The 25,653-nt window shown below is 45.3% G+C and overlaps 1 protein-coding gene across 1 annotated transcript in view; it reads left to right on the forward strand.

Annotated features, from left to right (window-relative positions):
* Positions 1-25,653, forward strand: part of LOC138303893 (androgen-induced gene 1 protein-like) — a 128,183-nt gene that overhangs the window by 52,112 nt on the left and 50,418 nt on the right. The window contains exons 3-4 of the mRNA XM_069243424.1: positions 12,979-13,080; positions 24,199-24,314. Coding sequence (XP_069099525.1) covers positions 12,979-13,080; positions 24,199-24,314 — 218 coding nt within the window. The remainder of the gene's footprint in view (positions 1-12,978; positions 13,081-24,198; positions 24,315-25,653) is intronic.

The raw sequence follows: 25,653 nt of genomic DNA on the forward strand, positions 1-25,653 counted from the left end.
TCTTGCAACCCTTCATCAGAGGGAAGTGGAGCCTTCTGTGTATTCCAATCAGTGATACCAGGTTCCACACACAACCTGGATCCTGCCAGACTAAATTCTCCCACGCTGTTGAGGTATGTTTGTTGCCACTACCTCACAGATATTGAGTGACTTATATAGAAGCGTCTTAGTAGACTCTGTCCAATGAATGGCTTCTGGGCAGAGTGAAGCCAGATTGGAAATTGCATTTCTATCCCATCTGGAAAGCAGAATGATAGGGGTATGGTTGATGTTGAATGATGGTGAGTACCTAAGTCAGTCCAAAGTCTTCAGCTGCAAAGAGGCCACTCCATTTAAATAAGACTGGACATGGTTAGAGGACGGATGAAAATTGTTACTGTCTTGCAGAGAGCTCAGAATGCACCAGTCAGGTTTATTGACAGTTTAGGCAAAAGAGATCAAATGTCCGCAGCCAAGAAAGTCCTTCACCGACTCCTGGTCAAAAGTCACCTCCAGTTCAAGGGCCAGAAGTACAAAGTTACTGGACTCAAAGATATTGGTTTAAGGGCCAGATGTACAAAGATACTGCTTGCAAAAAATGGTCATAATTTGCTACCCAACTTTTTTTCAACCAAAATCTAATTTTTTTAACCGACTCATATGCAGATATTTCGATTAGCAAAATACCAAATTGGGGGGAGGAGGATTGCAGAATAACCAGCCTGATCACTTCATTAGCGTTCAAATGCCACTTCCTCCAGTTGTGTATCTTCAGAGGCATATTTTGTCTACAAGGGTCAGTAGGACACCGACCCAATGAAAGTATTTCATTTTATTTTTTAAGGCGGCCTCAGATTCTTAATGAAAATGGTATTTCTTTAAAAAATGTTTCTGTTTTGAGAAAAACTTCATTGAGAACAGGCAGTATTCTTATGGACCACTGTGCACTCCCCCTGAAGTTGTCATTACGAGTCTTAATAGGACGCCTTCTCCTGGTAAATTAATTACCCTAACTTTAGGAGTTAATTCCTGATCAGTGGATTGCAACTACAGTTACGTTTGAAACCTACTGATGCAGTGTTTTACTGATCGCTGACCCGCTGATTTAGAGAATCAGAGTTTGTGATTGATAAAAAAAGATTTGTGCATCTGTCCTGCCATTAGGTTTTCGATGCACAAGTGTAGTCACAATATGGTCCTGTAATATCTGGTTGATGAGTCTCCTGTTACCAATCTGAGAGAATTTTACAAAGTTAAAATAAAAACACTCTACATAATCCCAAAAGTTAAGTTAAAATTTAAGGGAAACAGCCTTTCCAAGCAGAGGACTAGGGGCCAGATGTAGGAAACTCTTTGCGACTCGCAAACGGCAAAAAATGCCATTTGCGAGTCGCAAATGTGAGTTTCCAATGCAGAAATGCATTTTGCGAGTCGGGACCGACTCGCAAAATGCATTTCCGAATCGCAAATAGGAAGGGGTGTTCCCTTCCTATTTGCGATTCGCAGTGGTATGCAATACCGTTTGCGACCGCATATGCGGTCGCAAATGGTGTCGCAGTTACCATCCACTTGAAGTGGATGGTAACCCACTCGCAAATTGGAAGGGGTCCCCATGGGACCCCTTCCCCTTTGTGGATGGACCACAAATAATTTTTTCAGGGCAGGTAGTGGTCCAAGGGACCACTATCTGCCATGAACAAATACCGAAACTAAAGGTTTCGGATTTTTTTTTAAGTGCAGCTCGTTTTCCTTTAAGGAAAACGGGCTACACTTAAAAAAAAAAAAAAATGCTTTATTTATAAGCAGTCACGAACATGGAGGTCTGCTGACTACAGCAGGCCTCCATGTTTGCGAGTGCCCATAGTCGCTATGGAGCCGCAATTTGCGACCCACCTCATTAATATTAATGAGGTGGGTCTTTGCGACCCCATACCGACTCGCAGACGGTGTCTGAGACACCGTTCTGCATACCAAATAGCGAGTTGCAATTTGCGAGTCGGAAGGACTCGCAAATTGCAACTCGCTATTTGTTTTTTTGCTACATCTGGCCCTAGGTTCTGAAGGTCCCTCCAACAACATATATGAAGCGCACCAAGTTTTTTTGCTTTCAAAAAGTGGGCTAAATACATACATCTACTAACTAACATATGTTAAGACCTGCGCCAAAAGACCTCAGAAGAGTGATCACAGTACAACAGTTATGAATAAGTCAGTCTAGCTATGAGAATCGTAAGTAGTTTCCATGCGCTAGCAGCCTTAAGATAAGCCCAGAATGCACAATTGAATGTGTTCCTCGTAAACTCACAGTTGTCACCGGACTAAAAAAAATCAGTGTATGTTAAAAACTCATTCTCGCCGATGAGAAAAATGTTGATTATAGTTGGAATAAGTGGGTTATCCTGTAGAATTCTGGCTAGATTGAGCTTGAGGGTCTGAAAGCAGGTGAATAGTTGGAGAGTCCAGTAATCAACATTACACCAGTTTGTAAGCTACTGGAGAGGCTATCGGTAGATTTAATGAGTCAGACAATGGAGCAAAATTGGTTTCCAGTGATTGTTTGCAACTGACCAAGTATTAATCCATCTGTAATGGCTAAAGAGGGGTGTCAGAGAGAAGGAGTGTGTGAGCGAGGAGGAAAGAAGGCAGTAAATAATGTATTTATCATGTGGTAGGTGACAACGCATCGAAAGTGCAGGCATGTGATCCAATAACCTGTACATATTGGGCTTGTTTTATGATGACTGTAGGCTGGTGTGTGAAGGGAAAATGTGTCTCTCTGCATAGATGTGCATCCCATCTGCTTTGGTCTTAATATTAAATGACATTCTTCAACAATGTCTGTGGCATCAATGTGCAGTGAGTAGTTTGTCTTAACTTAGGGCATGGTGGAGTGTAAGTTTAGGCTTAAACCAGTTTTTATGCGGGTGGACCTGAGATATCTGAACAGTGAAGGCCCCGATTGAGGAGCAGGGCTTGTGGACTAGACGAGAAGAGAGATATATTGACATAAGGAAGAGAGAGCGAAGACAGGGAGAATGATGGGCTACCATAACCAGGGGGTTCAGCTATCCGTATTACAGCAGGTGCCAAGGCACTGGCTGATTCTCGTTTAGTGTAAGGGGACCACTACATAGACGTCAGTTAGCGGTCGCATATACGAACCCTGGATTGCCCTTTATGACCCCTGGCACTGTCTTCGAGACCCCTGGCTTCAGAAGTGGCAAATTCAGTATTGGGAACACAGTGGCAGTTTGTCCTTATGGATGTCAGTTGGGACTTCACTTTCTTTTGTTTTCTGTCACTTTTTTAGGGTCGAGCATGCAAGCGATCTGGCCTCTGTTGTAATCGCTCTGTGGGCTTTTAAACATGCCCATGTCCTGCCCGTCACTTTCATTGGTTTTTGGGCTTGCCTTTTAAAATTCGCTTGATTTCATTTGAGAAAGGCCTGTATACGCCATGCCTTTTTAGGTGTTTAGCACTCCATGAGTGCACCGGCCAGCTACTGAAAACATACAAGGCTCCATGTTTTCACCATGGTTTCTGGACTACTTTTTCTTTTTTATTTCCTATGCAGTGCAATCTCAAAGGGTTTTACACAGCGCAATCGCACTCGTATTTTTTGTTGTTGTAAATTTCCCCTGTCCCTAGCCACCCGCCCGCCCCTTGAAATTTGCGGCAGCCACCGCTGCACATATGCATTACCACACGTCCTCTAATTTACAACGCTAATAGCTCTAACTCGATCAAATGCGACACCCATTGCATTGCAAGTGCTTGTTATGTTGTGTGTTTCCCATTTTTATATGGAACCATCTATCTTTAGTAAGCTTTACAGAGCTATGTTCTTATAGAACTACACCATACAGTATGGCATTTGTGTGCCTTCGTAGCACTGTAGACCTTAGCCTGCTCTTAAAATTTCTTTGAAGATTTTAGTTGCAAAGTTTGCTGTTAGTGCGGCCTCAAATAGCTAGAGTCTACATGTCTCTAGTGCTCCATCCAAACCCCGAGGGGCAAGGGATAGCTGTCAGATGTTGAATGATCCCTTCCCCACCCTCAGCCCCTCTCTTCTGTCATTTCAGAGAGTTGACACCGACCATTGTGCAGGAGCCTCGGCAGGTGACAGGGACCTTGTTTAAACTAAGGATGGTATTCTAGGCAGAGGATGGCGGTGGATAGGGTGGCACTCATTACTTCCCGGGGGCGTTGTTATCTGACTGAAGGTTTGAGATTAGGCTAGGGAGTGATGATGCCTGATGAGACCTGCTTGTGATTAAATCGCAAGTGGCAAATTTCTATTTGTATAGCGTACTGTTCATCATTTGTGCGGCCTCGCAGAGCTAAAGTGCAGCATGCCTCACATGTCATCATAGTTCTGTGGTGCACAATCTGTCCTTGTAGAATTAAAACACACTGTCTGCAATCTCTGTCTTTGTAAAACTGTAGAGCACAGTCAGCCGAAGTCTTCAGATAACATGCCACAAACTTCCAACTTTTCCATCGCAGTCCAAACACCGATTTGGCTTCTCACGGTGTGACATAATATATTCATCCCAAGGTGCACCAGCTCCACATTTCTCTATACAATCCTTTTTTTGTTATTGTTCACTGGAATTTTTTTAGTGTTTGGCTTAGAAACACTTCACGCAACTTGCATATTCCCCTGTAGTGCTGCGTCCATTGACTTGAACTGGAACGCAGGTGCTACCACCCTGACGAAGCGACAGAGGGGTGGTCGTCCCATCAGTCCCGTTTCCCCATCTCTGACCCAGAGAGTAAGGGAGTCTGGGCTGTGACGTATTTGAGCAATAAATACGGATGCGCGGGCAGGTGTGAGAGTTCTGGGATAGTACATAACACTCCACTAACCTGCCTGTAGCGATCCTTGAAAAAAAATCAAGGCCTTGTGTGTTTCTGTCCAGCACAGCGTGCGCACACTTGATATCGGAGTCCAGCGACGACTCCACACTGGCGATGAAGGTGATCGCCGAGCCCCACCTGCAGCACGCTTCACGCCGGAAGCATCCCTGTGGCCTCCCGCGACCTGTGCCGCACAGCTTCTTCTACCCGATCCTTGCCGGAGCAGCATTGGAGGGGGTGTGGTCTACTCGCTGGCCGCTCATAGAATGCCAGAGTAACTGTCTGGCCTCCGAAGGTGATTCCCAAGAGACGTTTGCTTCACCACGCTCCACTTTCCCTGCCTCACGGAGCTACCAACATACAGGAAGCAGGCAGGTACAGTCACTACCTGTAAAGCGTGCAGAGGCTCCTTCATTTTCACAATCCTAAAGACAAATAGTGCTGTAGGTAGAGAGAACAGATGCCCCATCTCGTGCTCAGGTCAGTCTGCTGCCCCATAACCTGCCATACTGGAGAACACTAGGAAAGTGCAATAAAAAAAATATATATATATATCCCTGACAAACATTGGGCACAAGCTGGCACGATGTCAAAAACTACCTGCTCGCAGTCTATTGCCATGGTGAAAGGACTTAGTACGCGAACCAGATTCACGCAACATGGCCGTCATCCCCCCAGTTGAACTGTTTGTCATTGAGGGTGCACCATCAGCTTAAGCCTCATGGTGGAAGGACAGGGTGGAACGAATCCTCCTTTTCTTCTAAGCAACCAAAGTGGAGGGCGCCCAGAAAACAGCGATGCTCCTCCACCTTGGAGGGAAAGACATACATCGAATTTCTAAGACTATTGAGGAAGCCGCCCCAAAGACCCACCTCACACTAATTGCTGCCCTCAATGCCCACTTCGAACCAGTGACCAATACAGACTATGAACGCTTTGTATTACGTCAAGCACAACAATTGGCGGAAGAATCTATAGACTCCTTTCACATGCGTCTGAAAGAATTAGCCAGCACATGCTGCTTTACAAATGAAAACGAGGAAATCCGAGGACAGATGATACAAGGGTGTGTGTCCACAAAACTATGAGAAACAATTCTAGAAGAATCTGGAAGATCTCTAGCTGACACACTTACCATGGGGAGGACAAAAGAGCTATCTAAAACTAGGGCGTCACACATGGAAGCAGCTCTACATGGACATGTCAAAGAAGAACCAGTAAATACAGTCACTGCAGCACCTGGTAACCAAAACCCAGGCAGCGCTCTGCCCTGCTAAGAACATGTGGCTATTGCGGGGGACTCACTCACCGCCCATCGGAATGCCCTGCCAAGGGAAAGACGTGCGGGATGTGGAAAAATGAACCACTTCCTGAAGGTGTGCTGAACAGCCAAACAGAAGGCCGCCAATGCCGTCTTCAACACACGAGGCCCGACCAGCGACATGGACAATGAGGACGATGAAGAACACACCATTCACTCCATCTTCATGATCAGCTCAGCTTCTTGTACTGTGTGACAGCTACCCAGATGCAACATACAAGTCGGATGGCACTTGACTCCAGCAGTGGTGGACACTGGTGCTTCAATCAACATCATGTTGTCCGACACATATGAAGAAATTAGACCATCTCCATGTCTGACTCCAACAACCATTCGGGTGTTTGTTTATGGCCAATCCTCCCCACTCGCCATGAGAGGGAAGTTCAAAATAACACTCACTCATGGATCCTATTCAATCGAATATGTATATGTGGCGAAGCATGGCCATGGCATGCCGCTAGGATGTGTGGCCGCCGAAACACTTGTAATAGTGTTTTTCACGTTTGAAGTATATGAAGAGTCCATCACAGAGATGTTGTAAGAATTCAAAGGCATTTTTGAAGGTGTGGGCTGCCTAAAAAGTAAGGAAATCAAACTGCACATCGGCAAGACCATCCAGCCAGTAGCCCTTCGCCATTGCCGCATTGCATTTCACTTAAGGCCAAAGGTCGAAAGGGAACTGGACAATCTTGAAGCGGCAGGCATCATCGAAAGGTTAACTGGTCCCACGCCATGGGTGTCTCCATTGTCGTCGCCAGGAAACCCAAGCAGCCGGGAGAGGTGAGAATCTGTGTCGATATGTGGCTGCCCAACGCAGCCATCCAAAGAGAACAACACCTCACCCCCACCATTGATGACCTGATCAGTGAAATCAGTGGAGCCTGCTGGTTCTCGCAACTGGAATTGAGGCGGGATACCACCAGTAAGTTCTTGCTGAGGAGTCCCGGTACATAACTTTTTTGACACATCCGGGGCTCTGTCGATATCGCTGGCTGAACTTTGGAATCTCTAGCTCTGTTGAGGTGTTCCAAAACACCATTCACAAACTCCTGGCCGACCTCCCTGACATCCTAAACGCCAGTGACTACATTCTTGTGCATGCCCGCACCCTCTCTGAACACCAGACTCGCCTACGGAAGGTCCTTCACAGGATCCAGGAGTCAGACTTGACCCTCCATCGCAGTAAGTGTGAGTTTCTCAAGAAGAAGTTGCAGTTCTTTGGCTGCGTCTTCTCGTCGGAAGGTGTTGCTCCGGATCCAGCCAAAGTCCAAGACATCAAGGATGCCCCCCTCCGATGCCAGTAACAGAAATGCGTAGCTTCCTAGGAATGGTCAACTATTGTAGCCATTTCATCAAAGACTTCCCCCTTCTAACACAGCTGCTGTGAAACCTTACCAAATCAACGACAACATGGGAGTGGGGAGTTGCCCAAGATGCCGCATTCCAAGCAACTAAAGATGCGCTATGTGCAGACACCATCCTCAGATATTTCGACCCTTCCAAAGACACGACCATAGCCGTAGACGCCGGCCCGAAGGGGCTAGGAGCAGTATTGCTGCAAAGGAAGGATCAAGGAGACTGGTCCCCGTTTGCTTACCCCAGTCGGTCTCTCACCCCGACCAAACAGAGGTACTCGCAGATAGAGAAAGAGGCTATTGCGATACATTGAGGATGCATGCACTTCCACCTCTATGTGTACGGGCACCCCTTCACAGTCATGCCAGATCACAAACCCTTACTCACCCTCTTCAAAGGAACAGCGTCTAACCCGCCCCCTCAAATCGAGAAGTGGATTCTCCAACCCCAAGAATACAACTGCCAAGTAGAATATCTCCCCGGCTCTAACAATCCCTCAGATTACCTCTCTTGCCGCTCGTGATCGGCCACGGAAGAAGAGCAAGAAGCGCGGGAAACAGATAACTATGGAGGATATGTTGCAGAAAGATCTCGTCCTCGACCCATTTCCAATGAAGAGCTCCACCAAGCCACACTACAGGATGAGTGTCTACAAAAGGCAATCACTGAGGTCCGAAGAGGCCAGTGGTTTGTCCTTGAACGAGGGTGGCCCCAACTCACGATGCACTCCAGACACCTTATGGAAAGCCTACACCACGATCGAGACGATCTCACCGTAGACCCTGAAGGGTGCCTCCTCCGGGGACATTGTCTCGTTATCCCCTCCAGCTAAGCTGATCAAGCCATTAAGCTAGCCCACGCAGGTCATCAGGGCATGTGAAGACGAAGAACCGACTAAGGGCTAAGGTGTGGTTCCCCCTAATGGATGAAAAAGTGTAAACTCTGATCTGATCATGTGAATGGTGCCAGGCAGCAGGGAGCCCCAATCCTCCAGCTCCCATTGCCACAGAACTAGGACCTCAACGGCCGTGGGCAACAGCAAGTCTCAACTTCGGAAGGCTGCTAGATAGTCGACACACATTAGTACTGATTGATGACTACTCAAAATACCCAGAAGTAGAGATCCTTCAGTCATTGATGGCCACTGAAGTGATCCTCAAAATAGAGAAAATCATAGCGACTCATGGTATCATAAGAGTTGCGGACGGACAATGGGCCACCATTTCAAGGCCGAGAGATTGCATCATACCTGAAGTCTTTGGGAATTATCCACAAAAAAATAACACCCTATTGGCCCCATGCGAATGGCGAAGTGGAGCGGTTCATGATGACTCTTAACAAAGTTGTGAGAATTGCCAATGCGTCCCATCAACTTCCTGAACTGGCCATCTACTCGTTCTTACAGAACTATTGCCTAACTCCCCATGCCACAACTAGATGTTCCCCAGCCCACCTTTCCATGGGGTGAGTGGCGCAAGACTCTATCCCTCATCACCCAGGCTGGGAGCCTAGCTCCATTGACGAGGACCAGACGTATGTGAGGTGAAAAGCCACAAATGATCATACCAGTCGCCGCCGCCGCGCAAAGTCCTCAAACCTTAGAGCCCGTGACAAAGTACTAGTAAAAGACCGACACCCTGGCAGCAAATTAAGGCTCCTGTTTGACCCTCACCCCTGGACTATTGTGCGGCGTCAGGGCACTCTAATACTCCCCCGCCGAAGGACTAAAGTAATCACCCACAATGTTTCTGTTTTCAAGTGTCTTCATCCCACAATATAGTCACCGCATCTGACCCCCATGAATACAGCGCCCTCGTGTGAACCATCCGATACCTTCAAAGACAACAGCATCTCGGTCACTCTGGGGACGCCATGTCCCAAGTACCGGCCATGGCATCCCATCGCCAGCCAACTGAGACCGCATCTTCTCAACCCCCGGATGTCGGGATTCCCGACCGGACTGTCCGCAATAAGTACCACCTAAGGAGCAGCCCAGCACCTTCGGTGAATCTCAAAGACTTTGTGGTTTAAAATTTTGCAGCAGCCCACATGCCTGGCAAGCCCATCCTTGCTACAATCTCATGAAGTGATTGATCTTAGTCCATCTCATTTATGTTTCATTGTTTTTCGATTTTTGGGGAGGGATGTAGTGTCTCGTCCAGTGACGTGAACTGGAGCACACGTGCTACCACCCCGACGAAGCAAGAGAGGAGTGGTCGTCCCCTCAGTCCCTTTTCCCCTCCCCTGACCCGGAGGGTAAGGGAGTTGGGGCTGTGACGTATTTGAGCAATAAATACGGATGCACAGGCAGGCGCAGGAGTTCTGGGATAGTACGTAACCCTCCACTAACCTGCCCGTAGCGATCCTTGAAAAAAATCAAGGCCTTGTGTGTTTCTTTCCAGCGTGGCGCGCACGCACTTGATATCGGATTCCAGCGACAACTCCACATTCCTCAAAATTGAGCGGGTCCACATTTCTTATCATATCCGTACAATTATTTAGAAGGTCAGATGTTTTAGGTGTATTATTTTCATGAGACTAACAAAGCAATAGCTTCTCCGCATTCTGTTTTACTTTCAGATTTCTTTATCATAAGTATTTGCTGAAGTCCATAGCTCTAGTTAGCCAGAGTGTCATTGGAGCATGTTGTTTCCTGGCGCTTTAACTAAATAGCTAACAGGCTGCCAGAAAGAATTGTTTGTTGAGATAACCTCCTTGCACCAGCGGCCTACCACTCCAGCTAGCAACCTGAATCATTCATTTAGGTGTATTGTACAATTAGCGACTGAGCGTGGCATAATAGAAAGAGGGAGTACAGAGAGAATAAAACTGGGCGAGGCAACACATTAACAGGGAGAGTCTAGCAGAAGGCCCTGACTTGGCTCTAGGAGCCCATGCGCAAGCCGAGCTTTGAAATTATTCTGCATGTAAACTAAACAACAGATATCATGTATAAATGTTACAATGTTGCTTCAAAATTAGCAAAAATGTGTATTTCTGTTGTAATCTCTCTGTGGGCTTTTAACCACACCCACTCTTGCTATTCATTCTTTGTTGTGCTTGTCTTAAATACTTCATTTTTATTGGTGTATTTTGTGAAATGTCCCTCCTTTGTGTGCTGAGTTCCCTCCCCAGGAATTTTATCTAAGTGAATATTTCTCTTGGCCGTCACAGTAGGTCACGTTTTCTCCTGTTACAGCATATGATGGCCCCTCCTCCGGTTTCGGTTTGCTTTTCATCCCAGCCGCGATCCTTTCTACACATTCACACAGGGAGCGCTTTGAATCGACTTGCTTCTGTCAACTGTTGACATTTTTCAATTTATGTGGCAAGAAAAGTCCAGTTAGCAATTTACAACGCTAATAGCTCTAAGTCGAGCAAACGCACGGACCCGTTGCTTTGCAAATGCTTGTATTAAACTAGTAGTGAATAATAACATACTCTTCCCAATTAGTGTAATAAAAATGAGGTACGATTAGCTGGAATATGCCCCTTAATGGCAACATAGGTAATTAAAAATGCTTTTAAATGTATGTTGTGTGCGTGCTTGCGGTGAGAGTGTAAGTGTGAATTTGTGTCTGTGTGTGAGAGAAAGTGGAGATGAAAGGGTGCGTGATGTAAATTCGACTACTCTTGGCATTTTGGTGAATTGATGTCCTTGGACCACTACCCAAATTATGGCCATGATTTAAAACCGTCCAAACAGCAAGGGGTCCATTGCCCGTGCTTGCATGAGAACTCTGGGCACTCTTGCTAATGTACTGTGTATACTGGTTAGAATTTGCAGTTTGCGAATGCTGGAATAATGGGCTGGAAGGGACAACACACCAGCAGCTTTGCATTTGATTTTCCAAACGGGAAACTTTTTTTAAAGCATCCCCTCCCCATTAAAGGGACATGTGCTGCTTATTAATAAAAAATATTGCCCAGTTGGCAAGACGCTGAGGGGAGCAGGCACTGGGTCCTTTGCACCGATCCATTTAACTCTGTCCGACAATGATTCTTATAGGAGAAGCAGTCTCACGAAGACATATTTCCTTTTACAAATAGCGCCTCCTTTGAGGGTCCTTATCGGATTAAAATATTGATACATTGCAGTGTAATTTCAAATAGAAGCTGAACAACACTGTTTAACTTGCCTCCCCCCCCCCCCCCTTCCCCCACCCCCCCCGTTTCTGGCACGTAAGGGGATTTCGCTCGTTACAAAATATTCTTTGGCCGTTTTACAACGTGTTTGTAGTTTTGAGGCTTGTGGTAGGTAAAACTCTTTGCACAAGAGGTCCATAATGTCATGTTACGTTGAGTACAACATCCTACTAAGGTTGCCTTACAGCACCGAGTGTGTGAGAACCCGTGGAGAAGAGAGCCCAGAGGAGTGCAAAGGAAGGGCGGCTGCGGCCCTGGCTGTTTTTGGCTAAGACCAAGGCCAAACTAGTGCAGGCGGCGTAAAGCTACGGTGGCATTGAGAGTCTGCACACCAGGCTGTACCTAAATCCGGGTTAGGCGCCCCCCCTCTCCGCGGATGCCCATGGCGAGCTAGAGATTGAGAGAGAGGTTTTGCGGAGGTGGCAGCAATAGCACAACAATAGCCCCCAAGTTCCAGAGGGCCCTCTCAGCACAGTACCCTGCACAGGCGCGTGGGCCCCCAGGTCTGAGAGCTCCTGACTGGGTCCAGGGGGGCGTGTACTTTGCGGGGGAGGGGGGGCACTCAAGTTTCGTTGCGTCGCTGAGTGGCAGTCTGGTAATTTCACGTGACAAGCACCCGTGTGGTGTGGGCTTCTGGCACTGGGTGTCTGACTGGCAGGTAGGGCGAAGGAACGGGTATAAGGAAACGGGCACTTCCATAAAACACTGGGGGCAGAGTTAAAGTGATGTTCGTGACTGGGTTGAATTAAATTGAGAGTTAGCTAAGTGGCCGTGCTTTGGCAGTTTTATGTAAAAAAAGACTGACTTTATTGACTCGCTGAACAAACTCCAGGCTTGGAGAGGTCTGCCTGTCTTAAGGAAGACTTTGTAGTGCCAGACTTTATTTATTGATCGGAATATTTTAAAACTATAATTGTGGACAATCCAAGAATTACCAGTTTAGTACATAGTATTATCGTGTCAACCTTCTTCCTGCTTTCATCAGCAGATGGCTGTCATTTAGTGAGTGGGTTTTACTAGGAATAATTTGGCTGGCTGCTGAAGACAGCCAGTGCCGTAAAAATGGTATGCGTTAAGGGCAAAACAGAACTGGAAAGTTTTTTTTCCAACAAAAAAGAATTTGGAACTGCCAACGTGTTTCTTTTTTATTTCCAGGAAAAAAAGCATCTGCACTATGAAATACAAACAAATATATATTCCCGAGCCAAATAAATCACCCAGCTGCGAAGTGACAATATGTAGAGTTGGCGAAATGAAGCCGCGCTTGATATTTATGGTTTGATATTTCTTTAACGTGTATTTATTTCTCACTTGAGTTTGTAGTTTCATGCTTTTGGAGCCTCTACGCATATGACCGGGAGCTCGTCTACCCCAAGATCCTGGATACAATAATTCCTCAGTGGCTGAACCATTCCATGGTAAGCGTGTGGTGTTCTGTGTTTGGTGCACTACCTGTGGTTTTCTTCCTTCCTCAACTTGTGTTTTTTGCTCTTTGGGGACTTTATTTTCTAACCTGTGGTGCGGTAATCCGATAGAGCATCATGATGATCCGTTACCCCTTAGATTTGTAGTTGTTCATGCACTGCATCAGGGGGTTGTTGGCACGCCGAGTCCCTGTATTCTTCCTAACTTTATACTTTCACAATTCTGAGAATTCGGCACAGTGCGATGCAGCTCCTTTCAACACAATTCCCAACTTTCAGGATTGCATCTCCATTCCTTACAGTCCCTCTGACCAGGCAGGTTTGGCAGACTTGAGCCTCCATGATTGGTTGAGAGCTGCTAGGCAGGCGCCATTTTAGGAATAACCTTGCCCATGTGCTAACTTCTAATATTGCCAGACTGTGATGCAATATCGCTCCCTGCCGATGGATATGGAGAGGGGATTGCAAGTATTTGATCTTTGAACTGGGAATGGGCCTCTCTCACCCCAACCTTGTTTTCCTGAACAGAAACTAAGAGACATAAGAACGCTACAAGGTCCACATTCTTCATTCAGCTGTCACCCCTCATTACACCCAAGGATGTTATCCACCACCTTGTTTTTTCAATCTACCTCTCCCATATATCATGCCTGTTCAGTGGTCCCTCCTCTATAGTATGTACCCTCCCTGCTTCAAATATGTGGCAGTATTTTATTGCACAGAAGAACAATGCTTTCCAGTATCTTCCACTTTCAGTATCTTCCACTTTCACTGGAAAGGTTTGTCTTTAACACAGTGCAGATATCCCATAGCCAGGCACACACTCAAAATTACACTGAACGAATGCGTGCAAAGAAAAGTACACTAGTGAATAACGGAAACCATACCAGTTAGTTTGGGAACGTTATGTTGCAGGCTTATTTGGTTCGATATGGGTTAATTTACAGGCGATGCAGAAGTCAGCCATTGACAATGTGATCCAAGCTGGCTGCCCACCTGATTAGCCAACCAGGGCCAGGAATCTACATCTGGATCCGAACTTTGGTGGCTCCCCCCACATGTGGACCCCATAGACCAGGAAAAGAACTAACACACAGAGGTGGAGCATTGTTGGGCAAGTCCCTAGTTGCTCAGGCGTACAACTGCCCATGGAAATAACATGGAACAGTTGCTCTCATCCTGTGGCCCTCCTGTATGAACTTCTGGGGTGTTGACATGAAGCCTTGGCTCTTTCTCGTGGTTGCTTTTCACACTTTAGATCTCCCTGTAACTCCACCAAGCCTCAAGAGTGGTAGCTGCTACGACTAAGGCCCCACAGCATTACCTGTAAACTTAAATGGCCTGAATGTATTCTTGTTACATTTCCTGGCACCCTAAAGGCCTCCATGTGTTCACTAGAATGTAACTGTTGTGTACAATGCGCGTAGCTGATGGTACCTTGGCAAACACTTTCATTTTGTTGTGGCTAGTATCTTGCTGTACATCCAGAACAGGTCCCCTGCGCACAGTGTTATTGTTCCTTATCTATGAAGTCTGAAATTGGTCTCCCAGATCACTGATCTTGAGGAGCCGGAGGGTGAGGCCAACAAACGATCACACTGGATACTTCATTAGGTGGGAGTATATTAGTCTGTCTACGCTGCAGCACAGATCTTGCCACAGGATCTTGTTTCATTCCTGCAAACCGACTCAACTCTACTGCACACAGTTAAAGTGCCTGAGGTAGCAGAGGGGCTGTTTATGTTAAACAATTCCTTTGTTTAAGTGCTGCCTCTTTGTGGTCTGAATGATATATAGATTGGTGAGGCTACTTGTGCGAGTAAGTTTCCCTTGTTAAGGCACCGCCCTTAGGGTCAGCCTGGCCTATAGGGCAATCTGTCAGTGCCCGAAGGTCAGAGAATGAGGTGTTTGTTTTTGGTTGTTTGTGGGCCTGTTTTATGGTCTGGTCGGCCAACTTCTCAGATATTACCACAGACATTGCCGTCCACAGCACAAAAGCATGTATCTCGTACCTTGCAATCACCTATACAGGTTGTCTTTAAAAATTCAAAACTGCTCGGATTTGCAAATCTGGGCCACTTTTTTAGGGTCGAGCCTGCGTCGCATGCGCTAGCGCATGCGTATCGCTAGCGAGACGCTTAAGGTATTAGAAAAGGGCTCGGAGCCCCGTCGACGTCACGTCAGTGTCTCTCATTGGCAAGTTGGCTTTCCTGTTAGAATCTTCTTCTTTTTATTAGTGGAAGGCACGCATACATCATGCCTTTTCCGTGGTTAGCCCTCCTCGAGCGCAGCGACCAAGTACGGAAACATGCGAGGCTCGCTGGGGTTGTGGACTACTTTTTCTCTGTTTTCGGAGCGCGATCTCGCTGGGCAGAAGTCGAGCGCTTCGTTAATTGCACTTTTGCCGGTAAACTGTACAGCGCAATCGCGCTGTTTTTTTTCTTTTAATGAAGGGAAAATCCGGTTGGGAGCTTACAACTGTGAACAGTTGTAACTCCGACAAATGCGAGACCCTAGTGCATTTCAAATGCTTGTTTTATTTTTATTTTTAGCTATCTGTTGTAATTTATCATAAGTAATGTTTTGTATAAAATGTACATTCTCTATTTCCCCCTTCCTTTCATTGTGTGCCCACCTGCCCATAGGGATCCAAGTGTAACATTCCATTCCTCCCCATTTTCCCCTTGTCTTCCCAGTTGGTTCCTACCAGCATTCTATAACTGTTGCTGTGACAGTTGACAGCTGTGAGGAGAAATGCTCGCTACCGGTTGTGGCTGGAGGCTGTTGTTAATTCATCTTGCCAATAAATTATTTCTTAAAGACCATCATTGGAGTTAAGGAATATTTATAATACTGGCGACGAGGATGGGATTCCAGTCAGAAGGTGAGGTAAAAGAAGGATTTCTTTCTAGAAATGCAATTGGTGATAACTTTGACAGGCTATTTTAAAGCTGTGCCTGTCAGCATGCAGATGGAAAGATTCTTGTATCGTTTACAAGTTTTACAAGAGCCTTTCTCCTTTAATTAAATGTTGAGAGGCAACAATTGAAATCGGTAGTTTCTGTTTGTCTGTGCTCCCAGAGTTGAGCTGAATAGAATTCTGTTTATAATCTTGAAAATTAGAAATGCAGTGTGTGTCAATAGTTTATTTCAGCCTTGAAAGACACATTTATCAGCTGAGCCTGTCAGATCTGAAGATAGTGCAAGGTTAATAAGGTTTCCTGGTTGTTGCCAGCAAAGGGCTATACATTTTTCTTAATTGCTGCTCTGACAGGTTGAATTTGAAAAAAATACAGAGGAAATTCTGAAGTTAAACATAAACTTGCGTTTATGTGTTTATGCTGAGAGTATATTTTATAATAATAACCTGCGTTAGCAGCATGGCAGGTGAAATGTAGAAACAGACAGTACTTTCTCAAATTATTTCCAGACTGAAAGTTCTGCTCACCTCAGGGAATTATTCTCGATCTCCTGTTGTTTATTTCCAGCATCTGTCTGTGACACAGGTGGCTATAAGTTGTAGGGGAGGAGGCTGAGACTGCTGTCCCCCACCAGCAATTCTCGCCAGTATTATAAATATTCCTTAACTCCGATGATGTTCTTTAAGAAATAATTTATTGGCAAGATGAATTAACAACAGCCTCCAGCCACAACCGGTAGCGAGCATTTCTCCTCACAGCTGTCAACTGTCACAGCAACAGTTATAGAATGCTGGTAGGAACCAACTGGGAAGACAAGGGGAAAATGGGGAGGAATGGAATGTTACACTTGGATCCCTATGGGCAAGTGGGCACACAATGAAAGGAAGGGGGAAATAGAGAGCGTGAAGCACTTGCATGTACTTGGGCTATTTCACACTTTAAATACTTCCTTTGGGGATTACCATTTACTGTACGCACTGACCATAAGCCTCTGATTTATATATTTTCAACAAAGGGGAGGGAGACCACCACTCCTCGAATAGCTAAATGGCTCATAGGTATGGAAGGTTACAATTTCAAAATCGAATATGTTCCTGGTATAAAAAACTCTGTAGCGGATTGTCTATCCAGGCTACCATGTGTACAGGAGGAGGAAAATGCAAATAAATCTGAAGAGCCTGTATTAATGATTGATATCCCTAGTATTACAAGGGAGGAATGGAACACTTGCATGGAAAACAACCATACTCTATTAAATGTGAAGGTAAGGATAGTCCAAGGATGGCCCCCAAAGTCTAATGGCCTAGATCAGGATTTAAAACATTTTTGGGCTGTGAGACAAGAATTAAGTATTGTTGACGACAAAGTCATGAGAGGGGAAAGGATAGTACCACCTAAGGGCTTGTGGGATAGGATTACGGGTTTGGCCCATGAAGGTCACTTAGGTAGAAGCTTAACCAAGGCTAAAGTCAGGGCCACGTACTGGTTCCCGAGCATGGACCGCATTGTGGAAAATAAAGTCAGGGATTGTTTGACTTGTGCCATGAGCGACAAAAGCAAGAATACCAGGTGCGCACCACTATCCCCCGTGAGTGTGCCATCCAAACCTTGGGACAAACTGGGTCTCGACATTATTGGTCCATTAAAACTTTCCACGTGGGCTGGTAAATTTATGTTAGTACTGGTGGACTATCACTCTCATTGGATCACCATCAGAGTAGTTGGCAGCATCACAACCCAATCTCTAGAATTTCTTAACCGATACATTCATGACAGAAGGTGTGCCTAGCACTATAGTAACAGACAACGGGGTCCAATTCACTTCTGAGGAAATGCGTGACTTTTTACAAAGGTTGTCTATCATACATCACAAAACAGCATTGTATTGCCCTAGAGCAAATGGTTTGGTGGAACGCGTTAACCGTATGATCAAAGAGTGTATGCAAACCGCACACATATCAAGGAGTCCTCCTGATAAAGCACTTCAAAAAATGATTTGGTCCTATCACACAACCCCTAATTCAGTTACCAAGGTATCACCCTTCTTAGCGCTCAAAGGGAGGTTACCAGGCACCAAATTGACCCCCAACTGGCTGGGTGGAGGAGAGCCTAAATGGGTTCATAGAGATAAAATGAAGAATCAAGTCAAAACACATCAGGAAGGGTACAAGAAAAGATATGACCAAAAGCATGGTTCCAAGTTAGGAAGATGGAATGTTGGCGATCGGGTAATGGTTAAACTACCAGACAATCGCCAAGGGTGTGAATCTAAATTCTCCAAACCTATAAAAATAACAGAGGTGAAGAAAAATGTAGTAACATTAGAGGATGGCAGAACGTGGAGCATGGATAGATTAACAACCCATTGTCCATCTCAGAAGTATTCAGGTATGGATGGAAAGCCAAAGGATGTATTGAAATATGATGGGAACAATCGCAGAGCTAGGGCTCGTGCAGTTCCTGTCTGGCACAAAGATTACATGCTCACTTGATTTCCCAACAGGATATTACTTTCAAACATTCTATGAAAGTTTTTTATGGGAAGGAGAAGTGTTGTAATTTATCATAAGTAATGTTTTGTATAAAATGTACATTCTCTATTTCCCCCTTCCTTTCATTGTGTGCCCACCTGCCCATAGGGATCCAAGTGTAACATTCCATTCCTCCCCATTTTCCCCTTGTCTTCCCAGTTGGTTCCTACCAGCATTCTATAACTGTTGCTGTGACAGTTGACAGCTGTGAGGAGAAATGCTCGCTACCGGTTGTGGCTGGAGGCTGTTGTTAATTCATCTAGCCAATAAATTATTTCTTAAAGAACATCATCGGAGTTAAGGAATATTTATAATACTATCTTAGTCTGTAATGGGGCCACTTTTAGTTTGGTGCCCGGGCCTATTTCCTGGCCCAGCCCGACCTTGATTGTCTTGACGACCTGAATTACTAAATAAATCGTCACTGAATGTTTGAGTAGTCAGTCAAAATGACCCCAGACCTAGTCATAGACCATAAGTGTACCAACTGTACACCACAGCCATCAGTCACACTGAATTGTACATTACTTGTTATCTTTAAGATGTGGCCGCGTCTGATACTTAATGTTATGATGCACCAACAAGTGTAAGCATCCCGAAGTGCCATAAGTATATTTATGTCAACAAGCTACTGCTTGCAGTCAGCCTAATTCCATTACCTATGCTTGCTTGGTAACCAATTTTATACTTTCTGAAGGGTTCCCTAGGGACTGATTTGAAACTACTGTTTCCAATGTTAATGACAGTTCTGTGTGTTCTACTTTCTGGTGCACAGCGTATGGAGTACACGTTTGCGATTCTCTATGTAGGGTTTAGCTGTGCATCCTCTGTTTAACCTACATTGAATTGACAAAACCCATTGTCCAGGGTTTGACCTGCGCACCGTATGCAGAACCAGCAGGTGAAATAGCGAAACATTGCAGCTATAAAACAGGCCATCATGCAGTTCAAAGCAAGTGCCTTAGTCGAAGGGGAGGTTGCAGTAAGTGACAGATGAGTACTGCACTAAGCGGAACCAAGTTGTGTTGGTGGGACTCAGTCCAGCGTTTAAAACCCACAACCCTATCATAGCAGGGGAGCCTTTTAAGGTGAACAGTGGCACCTTCCCAGGCCAGGTGAAGAATAGTCTTGTGCCACACAATAGCTCGAGCAGTGCATAGCAGTGCACTGCTCGAGGTGGGATAAAAGGCAGAGCCCTCGCTCACAACATAGGCAGTTTGGCGACCTGTCTCATATCAGTTAAAACTGTGTAATGTTCCCATGGGCAGTGCCAGAATGCAGGTCAGTGGAGAAGCTTTGTGAAGGTTGGAATTAAACATGTACACACATGTATCTGTGCTTCCCTTAAATTATGTAAATGCAGAATATTTCCTAATAAAATGTATTGTCATGTGTCCTCTGAGCCAGGAAACGACAAGGAAACTAGCAAGTACTACCAAACCAGCACCTCCCTAACCCTGTAGGTATATCTACTAGATTGATGGAAATTAGGTTATGTTTAGAAAATGGGAGCCCTTGCCACCCCCAGGCAGCAGCCACGGGGACCCTGCCTTGAAAGTGACTTCGCTGACCATGTTTGGCTTTCTTCCTGAGGTGCAAGCAATTCCTACCCTCCCTCTCACCCAAGCCTCAACCTGCCTTGTGGAATAAAGCAGGTAAGACGGGTACACTGCCTGCCAGGGGAATGCTGCGCCCACCGGCTCCCTGCCAGATCATTCCCTGCGTGCGACGCCAGCAGTGACATCATCAGGACGTCAGCTGCATCATCTGTGTACAGAGGTAACACTGTCCGGCTGCTCCGGAAAGTGATGAACCACCTCTGGGGCCTTCACTGTACACCACTGAATGATGAATGGCCTGTCACACTGCTTTACTAATTCTCTGCATACTAACTTCTAATTATGTGTTTAATGAACATCAATAAGCGTTCTGTAGGGGCTTCTGTTGAAAACCCAGTACTGAGAATGTCCATGCGCGCATCTATAACTTAATTACCAGTAGCCACCTGTCTGTCCATCACTCCTGTTGCACTCTGTGCCGCCTTTGACACAGTTGTTCATGACGCAGCCTTTCTAACTATATCCGGTTTGGGCGTTACTGATGCTAAGCTCTCCTGGCAGCGTCTGTCAATGGGCAGACTTCAAGGCTCTGTCCTTGGCTTCCTTTTCCCCTTAATCTAAATCATGTCTTGCAGACATCATGCCTTCCTTGGTTTTCCCTCCTATCTACCTGACAACTGCACTCAAGTTTTATTCTGTAATCATTCCCTTATTGTTTTGTTCCATACATATATTTAAATCGCTTTCTGCTAATGTACTGAATGAAAGTACTTGTTTCCTGAATTATTCTAGGCTGTTTCAACCGCTCTTGACACCATTATCTGCTCTTGCCTTCAGCCGATCACCCCTGGTGATTTTTACTGTCTGCTCAACATCCCAAAAATCTTCTCCCAGTACATGTAATTAGTTAATAAACAGATCTTTTTATATATATTTGGTACAAAATCACACTGGGCCAAGGCCTCTCTATATTTCATTTACAGATTCTTTGAGCTGGCTAGACTTCTAAGAAAATATAATTGAATTCCAGAATGGGTACCAGAAGTTTCAATTTAGAGAAATATTACTGCAAAAGGACCCTCCCATTACCTGCAACTCCTCTAACAGTGACTACAGTTTCATTAAATGGCACGTAAGAATGTTGGCCTTGCTTCTAGTTCACACCTCACCCATGAAACAGAAAAGGGCTTTGTGATAGAGACATGGTCGAAAATTCCTCACCTTCTGAATACTCTACAAGTATTCGACTGGGTCTGGAAACTCTTCAGCAGTACCTCTGCATGCCAGCACATGGCCTCATGTTGCTTGGCACTGACACTGTTCTGGGACTGACGTGCAGATCCTATATAGGTATTACATCTATGCACTGACAATTCCTTTCTTTGTGCGCCACTAGACACAGACCCATAGCACACTGTCTCTGAGAGACTTGGCTTAAATATTTCAAATTTTCTTCACTGTGCGAGGGATGTGACCCCCTAAAATGGCCTGTAGGGACTCTCGCAAACAGATGTGTGTAAAAGATCGCATGAGGCCTCCCTGTGGTGTCTGGGCATGAATCATGACTCCAAGGCCCTCTGTGACTGCACACCAACGAACCTCAAGGACATCCTGGGCCATGAAGCGAAACTTCACATTGCCAAACATAAGAAGACTCTTCTATGGTACTGATCTAAGTTACGGTCCAGGGCCAAGGTGTGGTCCCATCCCCACCTCAGGAGTAACCAAAGCTGATACCAAGGCTGATCCTTGTCCAAAACCAAATCAGCCAGTAGGTCCTAAAAGAAACACCAGACATCGAAGTGGGACTCTGTCCCCTCTCGCCACTTGTATTTGCCTGGGTGGGGGGTGGAACCATGGCTCTCAATCTCGCTCCCAGAGTCGCCTGACTTCCAGAGCTGATCCTGCAAATGGTTCAGGCACAGCTTGAGTTTTCAAGGCTATTTGCCACTCCACAACAGATTTAAGAGTTAAACGCAGTCATGCTTCGGCTCTTTGGATCCTTGCCCACTCCCTCATGTGCACTTTCGGGCCCCAAAGAGCCAAATATGCTTCCACATGGAGCACCACTGCAGGTTTGCCCTCTACACCAGTTGGACCTTCTCAGCCCATTACAATAATTTTGCTCCTGTCCAGGCCCCGCCTCCGGCACCATAGTCCACAGAGGTCTCTGGGTCTTCCACACCAGTACTGAATTCATTGACATCTCATGAGGAGATAGCCATAAGAGTTGGCACCGGTCCAACCTTGACAGAAGCTGTGCCTTAATACAGTTGAGGCACTGCTCCTTTTACTTGTTCTGTCACCACCACAAAGGAGACCACGCACCTTGCACTCAGTTTTCGGCATGGACTTGGACAATGATTATGACACGGGTTCTGTTCACCCCTATCAAGATGACAATTGGTATGATGACTTTCAGGAGGCTTGTGGTCTCAATACCTCTTGAAAAGAGCCTCTCTCACCCCCTGGACCAGCAAGGGGAACCCGCTTCCTATGACATGGTGATGCATACTGTGACTGACACCCTTTACCTCCAGCTCCCTATGTTAGAGGTCAAGCCTAACGTGTTGGCGGAAGTTTTCCCGACGGGGCAGACACTTTTTGAAACCCAATTTACCATTTACTGAGGTACTAACAGATACCTTATTGGGGCTTGGGCCCAAACCTTACACTGCCCCTCCAATGAAAAAGCAAATTGCGAGATGCCATCACCCTGCCCCTGACAACCCTATGTTCCTCTCTCAGCACCCTTCCCCCAAAAAGTTTAGTGGTGCAAGCGTCCACAAGCAAGTCTGATCCTAACAAATTTTCTACTGCTTTCCACAACAGGGAGTGTAAACGGGTGGAAACATTTGGAAAACAAGTTTTTTTCTTCTATCAGTCTTGCTGTCCGGTCAGTAAATGCTAGTTGCCTCCTGGAATGCTATTCCAACGCCCTTTCGGATTTGATGGCTCAAGTCCTCCCTGGTGTCTCTGAAGGACTCAGACTGTCCTTGTTTGGGCTATCCAGGACTGTCTCCATGTGGCCAAATTCAGGATTCATTGTAATTTGGACACCACCAGTTATGAGGTAAACAATTGGTGCCAGTTTTACTGTTCGCTGCCATGTGTGGCTGTGTTCAATTGGGTTCTCGGATGATGTCCAGTTCTCCCTTACGGGCATGCCCTTCAACTGGACTCTTTTGCTTGGCAGGCTGGGCAGATTGTACTTTAGAATGATTTAAGGAGATCTTGCTTGCTGGGCTTATCCACCCAGTCTCACCAACCGTACCAACAATGCTATTCCTTTAGCGGCTTTGGTAGAGCTGCCACATACCATCAGCCTGTCCAGTCTCCAAAGAGAACCAAACAATTTCGCAATCAAGGTAAATTTACAGAGCTCCTCTCTACAGCCACATCTGCAAAACCCATTTAGTGTGCCCCTTAGGGACTTAACTGTTCTTCCTGGGTTGGCAAGCTTCCATACTCTCTGCTCTATAATTGGACTGTGTCCGTTAATAAGACCCCAAATTTGCTTTTGGGGCTTAGCATCTGGGGTGTGGACACTCTCGAAAGCAACTGATGTCAGCATGCGGGAGTGGCAACTATAGAGGTTCAGCATGTCATTTCCAGGGATAAACGTGTTCGGTGTGGAGCTGCAGCCGCCACATGCTGGAGCGCAGAGGGACTGCTGAAGAGTTTCCTGATGCAGTCTGACACATGGGGAATATTCAAAAGTTGAGGAATCTGTGGCTAGACAGAGTTTCTACCAGAAAGAGCATTACTGAAGGTAAGTAATTTTTCTTTCTGAAGGATATTTTATAACGAACAATAGGGTTGCATGAAAGGCAAACCATTTCTGATTCACCTGAAGAAGGGCCTTTTCTGAAAATAGGCGTCTATGTTCCCAGCACCGCGTTTTTACAAAGTGATATTCATGGCTTATATTTTAACTGACTATATAAAAGGTGGCACTCAATCAGTTGTTTTCTTTTCCCTCCACAATTCTAAATACATTAAATGATAAGATCACTGCATTTTAAGATTTAAAAAAAAAGGAAATCCGTAAATGCCAATCCTTCTGTCTCACACTTACTTTTCCTGTGCTTTTGTCTTTAGCATACCACCGTACTGCCACTGCTCCTCATAGAGCTGGTTGTGTGTTCACACGAGTATCCCAGTAAGAAGAAAGGGCTGCTGGCACTTAGCGTCTTTTGCTTTGCATACATGGCCTGGTGAGAATTTATCATTTCTTAAATAGCTGTGTTATGGTATAGTTATGTTTATTTGCCTGAATGCGATGTAATGGGTCAGTCATGACACCGTTAAATTTTTTATGACAACATTTCAAATATGTGTGTGTACTATACCCTAAAAAGCTAAAGGACATATGCTTATAGAGACTTCTTGAAAGCTGAAAATTGAATAAATTCCCAAGTGAAGGTGTTAAAACTCTCACCTAATGTGCCAACCGAGCCTTAACTCCCACCACTCTTATTATCTGCTACATCTTGTGTTTATGAGTGTGTGACCGGCTTTATGATGTTGTGGTAAATATTTTGAAGTGAAACTGTTGAGTATGGTAAAATAGCAGCTGTGTGCATGCATAATTGCTGGCGTACTAGTATAAAATGGTGGTGGTGAAGGTGTATGTGTGCAGGTACGATGGTCTCTATTTGGTTGAATAAACACTAGTTGTATCGATGTGTATCTATACTTGTAGTTGTGGGTAAATGATGGTTGGTGTGCCATCTGTTATGACAGGAGTAAGTTTGTGATGTGTTTATAGCCACAATTTATTTTGTTTTTCAGATTGTAAAGGGATGTAATTGTGTGACTAACTTTTTGAACTCAGACTTTTTACATTGGTTATTGGTGGTTGTGTAGGTGTACGATGTTAGTTGTGTTGGGATTTGATAGTCTGGGTTTTGCTGAGTTCTGGTTGTTGTGAGTCTACTGTTGTATGTGTTTGGATGTATGAAAGGAAGTGTGTTGGCTTATATTGTGTGTAGGTTGGTGGCTATGTGTACATTTAATTTTGGTAATATAGGTGGACCTTGCTGGATGTGGGTGTAAAAATGCAGCTGTGTAGTTTTATGATGGGGTGTGTGGCCATGTACTGGTGGTTATGTAGACATACAATGGTACTTCTGCTGTCATTTGTGATGTTGGGTTGATGGCTATATTATTGTGGTCTTGTCATATGACGGATGAAAACAAGTATGAAGAAGTGTGGGTGGATTGTGGAAAGGAATATGTGACGGTGGAGGTGTTGGCATACAATGTACTTAATGATGTTGAATAGTGTGTTTGCACACGTGTGATGTAACAGATATTGAGTGCTTCGGGTGGGAGAACAGGTCACCTTAATATGGCGGGGTTAGTACACTTGGTGACTGTATAACCTTAAATTGCAAATTTCTTAACTTTTTACTTGTTACGATGAAGCCACTGTAGACAGATTTGTCACCCTAATGTCCTTTCAGCTTTTAAAGTTTAAGGAACTACTTTTGTTTTTAGTCCTTTAAAATAATTTTTCATAAATCAAGTCGTCATTTCGTATCACAGCTGTCC

Source organism: Pleurodeles waltl, chromosome 7 (assembly GCF_031143425.1).
Source record: "Pleurodeles waltl isolate 20211129_DDA chromosome 7, aPleWal1.hap1.20221129, whole genome shotgun sequence".
Taxonomy (NCBI): Eukaryota; Metazoa; Chordata; class Amphibia; order Caudata; family Salamandridae; genus Pleurodeles; species Pleurodeles waltl.